The following is a 7,500-nucleotide window of genomic DNA, read 5'->3' on the forward strand; positions in this document are numbered from 1 at the left end:
CAAAATTATTATTATCATCATCATTATTATTTATTATTATTTATTATTATTATTATTATTATTATTTTTATTATTATTATTATTATTATTATTATTATTATTATTATTATTATTATTATTATTATTATTATTATTATTATTATTATTATTATTATTATTATTATTATTATTATCATTATTATCATTATTATTACTGTAGTGCTCATAAACAATAATTTAAAGCTACTCATGTAAAGATATCTTTCTTATTCTTTTTTTTCCTGTTGGTCATATTTCCATTCGTTATAGTCTCATCTCTCACCAGCTCATTCACATCTCTCGTATGAGTGATAGCAAGAAAAAGAAAAAATAAAGTAACAAGTTTTTGGCAATCATAATGGACATGAAAGATCATTCTTCTTTCCTTTCAGCCCGTCACCGTTCCTGTTGGTTCCCTCATCTTTTCCAATGTGGTGCTGAAAGGATTTTGGATGACACGCTGGAACAGGGACCATTTCTCTCATCCGAAACGACAGCTCATGTTAAACGAACTTTTTTCCTTGGCGAAACAGGGTAGACTGTGTCCACCTGATCATGTAATGGTACCGTTTCAAGATTATAAAACTGCTTTAAGAGATGCTATGCCAAGTGATGGTATGGTTGGCAAAAAACAAATCCTTGTTTTTCCATAGATGATAATGTTTTATTGTACTGTCTGCAAAAAGAATGTGGATTGATCGAAATCTGAACATGGAATGGGACATGTATTATGTATAGTGGAAAAATGTTAAGTTATCTTTAGTTAACCCATTCACGCCGGGGCCATTCCGGCTTTGCACGGTCGCTATACCGAGGTTTTCAAACGCATCATCCGAACGCTTTGAGATTCTTGGGCGCACGGGCAGCGAGCCTGGGCTGCCCGCTTGCTCACCCCGAGCACCCGCCTTGGCCAGATATCTCGTCGGCGGCGTCTGACGCGAAAACCACGAAACGTGTCAGCACGTCATCCGGCGTGAGTGGGTTAATAATGTCCTTATTGTGTATATAATATCTTGGAAGCAATATATTTATTTTATGACTTTTTTTTTTCTATTTACCTGTAGCTTTTTTTTTTTTTAATTGTTAAAAACTAAAGCATCAGGGAAACAAGCTGTATTTCTTTTTGGGTGAACACTCATTAGCTCTCAATTGAAGGTGACCTATACTATAGTGAAGTCTTCAAAGGTTACGAGTACAGTAAAATGCAGAGAGTAGAAATGCGCACTTTAATAATATAATACTTGCCTTTTGGCTAAATTCAACACATTTTCCCCCTACAAATCTGATATTGGCCCTAAATACATGTGGAGATGAAACACCAATATGTATGTAATGCACCAAAATATACCCAAAACAAATTTACAAGGTATAAAAAACTGCAATAAAGATCTAGATGTATATAATATGCCTCAAGAGAGTTCTCTCTTTTTCTCTAACACTAACAAATGGTTCTGTATAAATATACAATGGATGTGGTTTACACCGCACAAAAGGGACTATGGAGCGCCACAAATACAAGGTCAAAAAAATAATTCTGATGCCGTGGGTAGTTGGTGGAAGACACAAGGAACCTCCCTCACTCTCATTTCACATGATACACAGGTACACATAAAGGCTTGCCCACTTGGTTCTAGGATGGAGATAAAGGGATTATGTAAGTAAGGAGTGTGGAATATGAAAATGCTTCCACCAACTTGCCAACATCTTTTCAAACTTTCTGGCTAGCTGATAAAAATTGCACAATCACACTAAGCAAGTTTTGGACCCAAGTACTAGTAGCATTGGTGATATAGTTGCATAAAAGTTGCTTAGATTTTTTTTTTTTTTTTTTTTTTTTTAATTCTTTTTCTCTTCTACTTTTTCTACTAAGGCAGATCTGCATGATCTAAATTACCTTGTTATAACTACTAATTTTTTTTCCCATTAGTATGTGCATTTACTGGCAAGATTTTTATCACATTTTAAATCTTAATTAAACACTACTATATACTTTACAGCAGATGATGCGTGATGCTGGAAATTTATTACCTATTATGTTGAACCTATTTAAGTTAGTCTTATTTCATGGCCTCTATTTCAAATGGGCAAGGGAATTTGAAAAGAAAAAAATCACTAGGCCAATTGTCCTTAAAATAAGTATATCGAACTGATTTATACAGACAAAATTTATTTAGTATATGGGAAATTAACACGCCAATTGCCCATACTAAAAACAGTCGCTACTTGTGAGCAAATTAAATCAACTGATGATTTAAATTATTAATTCTAGAAGTTTACTAAAGACCTGTCTTTTTTTTTTCTTTTTTTTCTTTTTTTTCATTTAATGTTACTTATATATTTTTACTTTTTTTTTCTTTCTTTCTTTTTTCTCCTTTTTTTTCACTATTAGCCCCTAAATGTAAGACACACATCAACAAAAAATAGTATAAAAGACTAAAAGAAAAAAAAAAAGACTACACATATTAATTAACTTTACAAATTGTGAAAAAAAATATGTAGAAAAGACCCCACACTAGAGAAAGCCCCATCATTGTTAAGCTGGTCACATCTAAGAAATAAGTAAATGATAACGTAACACTAATGAAAAAATTAAACATAAAGACTTCCCTGATATAACTGATATGTCAAAGCTATTTATAGGTAGATGTGAACACTTAAAAGCAATACTTCTAGAGTGACTAGTTTAGGACATTTATTTCTCATTTGCTCCCTACTATCCTATACGTTCATAGTTTTAACCTTTTTTTCCAGTTTCACATTGTTTTGACATTACTAATTTTATGACAAATATTAGAGTAAGCTCATATGAATTCTGAAAACAGCTTCATATGCCTACCTGTGTACATTAACAAATCAATACTAAACATTAATTCACATTTCTGATGTTAAAGCAATTTATGAATTCACAGGGACATGATAAGTCAAAATGGTGCATAATGTCTAAAGCTTTTTCAACCATCGGCTGTAAATCAAGAATATTAATAAATAACTTGCATACATAATACACAAATATTACACACATGCACGTCAATGGGACTGGTCCTTGATATTTCTTAAGAAATGTTACAATTCTGATTTTTTTTTTTTTTGTGCATTTTTTTTTTTTTTTACTCTGTTTTTTCCTGCAAGAGAAATTAGTGTTTTCGTTGTATCTTCATTTGTTGGCATGAAACATGACAGAACTTCTTTAAAAATTTTGGGGAAGACATTTTCAATTTCAATTTTTTCTTCTCTTTTTTTCCTTATTTTCTATTTTATTTTGGATTATTATAAAATCTGCCCATGTCATAAGTTTCCCTTGTATCAGTAATATGATCATTACAATGAACATTTTGAACCTTTTTTTACACATCAATGAAAAATGATAATATGAGACTTGCATCTCAAACAATTAATTCCAAGATATTCTGAAATGTCTGAACACCAAGGACCCACTTCACAACAAGCACAACTCGCACACAAAGACACGCCAAATTTATTGTCAGAAAGTGTCACCAGTAATAATATACAACATTCCTATCATTCTGAAATGACAGAAGGGTAGGAGGAAGAGGAGAGAAATAGGAACAAAAAGACGAAGCAGTCTAAAGAACTGCCTTGAGGCATATGACGATTGATGAGTATGGGGTATGCGTAGAGGCCACATAAATATGTTCATCCAAAAGTCTGTGGCTGGTGATTTCTCTCTAAATGATGATGCAAAGTATTTATGACAATGACTCAGCTGTAAGGGTCATGACGAGACACGCCCTAAGCTCTCAAATCAAGAAACAAGACTTTCAAGGTAGAAAATTGTGGATTAACTCTAGTTCACTTACCTAATCCTTTGAAAAATAACAAGATTGATGAAAACATGATGGTGAAGATGAAACAAGTATCAAAATCATTTGCAACTGACATATGTTAATAAAGGAGATAACAAAGAATATAAAAGTAAATAAAAAAAAATATATAATTCACTATTTTCCAGAAAGAAGAAGAAAATCATCCTTTCATCATAATTTCTTACAATGTTCACACTGGCACAAATATTCTTACAAATGTACCATATTTTCAATGTATATTGTAGCTCAAACTATTCAGTGTTGAAATGCATTTTGTATACTTAAAACAACTCCTGTAAAGTTTCTATGACATAACTTGGCCACATTCTACATTACACTATTACAGTACACGTACATAAAACTATAATTTATCTTTCTTCCTTTCCCTAACCGCATACAACCTATCATATTGCTATAATTGACAAAATAACAAAGGCATGTTCATCTTACGTTCCCGGCTACGTTAAGAATGTTGGAGAATCAAGGATTTCATGACATGACAATCTCAATGGCATTCATACCTATTTTCCTTTTTTTTTCATTTTTTAATCTACCATCAATGAAAATCTTAGTGAATGCCTTTCAGACTAATATTATGTTGTAAATTCAAATGACTCTTTTTTAAACTTTTTTTTTTTTTCTTATTGCATTATGTTCTCTGTTTATTCCCTCCAAGAACTGCCTATGTAATGACTGCTTAAGTTATAGAGATACAGCTCATCACTTCCTAAACTGTGTGCTCAACTATGTACTTCATAAGGGCACTGCAGCTCTTCTGAATATTGCAAAAATTGAAAAATATATATAAATACATTCTGAATCTTCTGCAAGAGTCAGACAAAAGAAATTATAATATGTATGTATGTATGTGTGTGTGTGTGTGTGTGTGTGTGTGTGTGTGTGTGTGTGTGTGTGTGTGTGTGTGTGTGTGTGTGTGTGTGTGTGTGTGTGTGTGTGTGTGTGTGTGTGTGTGTGTGTGTGTGTGTGGGTGTGGGTGTGGGTGTGGGTGTGGGTGTGGGTGTGGGTGTGGGTGTGGGTGTGGGTGTGGGTGTGCGTGTGCGTGTGCGTGTGCGTTTATGTATGTATGTATGTGTGGTGTTTATGTATGTGTGTGTGTGTGTGTGTGTGTGTGTGTGTGTGTGTGTGTGTGTGTGTGTGTGTGTGTGTGTGTGTGTGTGTGTGTGTGTAAAGGTATAGGTATAGGTATAGGTATAGGTATATGTTTATGAATGTGAATGTGAATGTGAATGTGAATGTGAATCTGTATGTATATGTATAGGTATAGGTATAGGTATGTGTAAGTATATGTATATTTGTATATATATGGAAAAGTATAAATATATATGTAAATGCATATGAATATTTAACCCAATTATGACTGTGTCACACCCGTGAGACATGGGAAAGTGCCTTATGATGGGGCGACACACGGCGTAGAGGGTTGCCACTTCTCGCCAAGCCCATCAGGATTGGGTTAAATGCATATACATATATGTATATCTAAATGTATATATGTATATGCATATCTAAATGATATATATATACATATATATACAAATATACATATATATACAAATATACATACATATACACATATATATATAAACATATATATATATATATATATATATATATATATATATATATATATATATATATTCATATATACATATAGATATATACATATAAACACATCAAACATACATAAAATATACATATAAATACATTTATATACATATAACATACATATACATATACAAATATATACATATATATATACATTTACATATAAATACATATAATATACATATATATACATATACATATACAAATATATACATATATATATACATATACATATAAATATATACAAATATATATATACATATACATATAAATATATACATATATATATATATAATATATACATATACATATATATATAATATATACATATACATATATATATAATATATACATATACATATATATACATATATATACATATACATATATATATAATATATACATATACATATATATACATATATATACATATATATACATATATATACATATATACGTGTGTGTGTGTGTGTGTGTGTGTGTGTGTGTGTGTGTGTGTGTGTGTGTGTGTGTGTGTGTGTGTGTGTGTGTGTGTGTGTGTGTGTGTGTGTGTGTGTGTGTGTGTGTGTGTGTGTGTGTGTGTGTGTGTGTGTGTGTGTGTGTATTTATATTTATTTATTTATTTATTTATATATATATATATATATATATATATATATATATATATATATATATATATATATATATATATATATATATATATATATATATATATATATATATGTATATGTATGTATGGATATATATATATATATATATATATATATATATATATATATATATATATATATATATATATATATATATATATAATTCATATCTAAAAAAGTAAACCTTTGAAATGACTGCTAAACTTATGAAAATGAAAAGTAAAGGAAAGTGTATATCCACAATTTAGCTGGAAAGTTGTTTACATCTGATTTAAGGGGTTGTTGGGCTATATTAAATTACAGTACTTTCCTTTGATTACTAATGATTTACTAATTATTTACTTTACAAAGTATCCAACTGCTAATTAATATATATATAAATATAATTATATATCACAGTCACAATTGTTTCATAATTACCTACATATGTCGTCACTAACATTTTTCCCCCATTCAGGTTTAATGCCGTGTGAGAAGCATGCTTACATTATTACACAAGTAAAGTACAGTATGAATGGAACACAGATTCATGTACTTAAACACATACTATTAAGTGGACACAATTTTTTATGACAATTCACAAATGCAACCACATATGAACATGCGCACATACACACATACATACACACACACACCACCAGAAAAAAATGAAGACACCACAACTGGGACTTGGACAACCTTTTCAAAATACCCTCACACATGCTAAGAAGGTGAGACCGTTAATTGGTCCTGATGGTACCACCATAACTGGCAAATCACCACATGTGCACCATTAACAGAAGAGCAATTCCAGGATACAACAAAAGCATCTGAAACCATCTAGTCTTCTACCCTTCTTCAAAGAAAAAAAAGGAAAAAAAGAAAAAGAAAAGAGAACACAATGAAAAAGAAGAAGAACAAAATTACAAACTCCAAACTTGGTAAGATCCACCAACCAGTAGCTCATATGGTGCAGTTCTTCCTCTTGGCAAGGGTGAACCAGAATCAAGTCCCTCCCCCACTGACTGGTCATCTTAATAAAGCAATATTCTGTCTCCTTCCAGAAATCAAATGCTACATCTCCTTTCTTTCCTGACATACTGAACACCAAGTATGGCCATATAGGACAGAATATTGAACATCTACAACTTTACAGTCAGCTTCAAGTGTTGGATATGCCTGTATACAGCACTAGTGTGATAAGAACAAAATATCAAATCAGTATTTGACATGCCCAACAGGATCAACAATTTAATTTGTGATTAATTTTTTGCAATCACTCTGAAACAAGACCATTCTATAAACAAAAAAATTTCACTGCTCTAAAAATGCATGACATTCATATCTGAGTATTAAAACACCTAAATGTAATATACCTGACAGAGAGCAGATAACAAAACTTT

The 7,500-nt window shown here is 31.1% G+C and overlaps 2 protein-coding genes across 3 annotated transcripts in view; one reads left to right on the plus strand and one right to left on the minus strand.

Annotated features, from left to right (window-relative positions):
• The window catches only part of LOC122254632 (enoyl-[acyl-carrier-protein] reductase, mitochondrial), a 10,330-nt gene extending 8,924 nt beyond the window's left edge, over positions 1-1,406 (plus strand). Inside the window, exon 6 of the mRNA XM_043018422.2 lies at positions 411-1,406. Coding sequence (XP_042874356.2) covers positions 411-671 — 261 coding nt within the window. The 3' untranslated portion in view covers positions 672-1,406. The remainder of the gene's footprint in view (positions 1-410) is intronic.
• Positions 1,407-6,424: 5,018 nt separating this feature from the next.
• Gpat4 (Glycerol-3-phosphate acyltransferase 4) overlaps positions 6,425-7,500 on the minus strand; it is a 38,304-nt gene continuing 37,228 nt past the window's right edge. For both annotated transcript variants that reach the window (XM_086552698.1, XM_043018419.2), the window contains one exon: positions 6,425-7,500. This exon is cut by the window's right edge and continues 629 nt beyond it. The gene's annotated coding sequence lies outside the window, so the exon portion shown is untranslated.

This window comes from Penaeus japonicus, unplaced genomic scaffold (genome assembly GCF_977035675.1).
Source record: "Penaeus japonicus unplaced genomic scaffold, GWHDUDI00000001_assembly GWHDUDI00000027, whole genome shotgun sequence".
Lineage (NCBI taxonomy): Eukaryota > Metazoa > Arthropoda > Malacostraca > Decapoda > Penaeidae > Penaeus > Penaeus japonicus.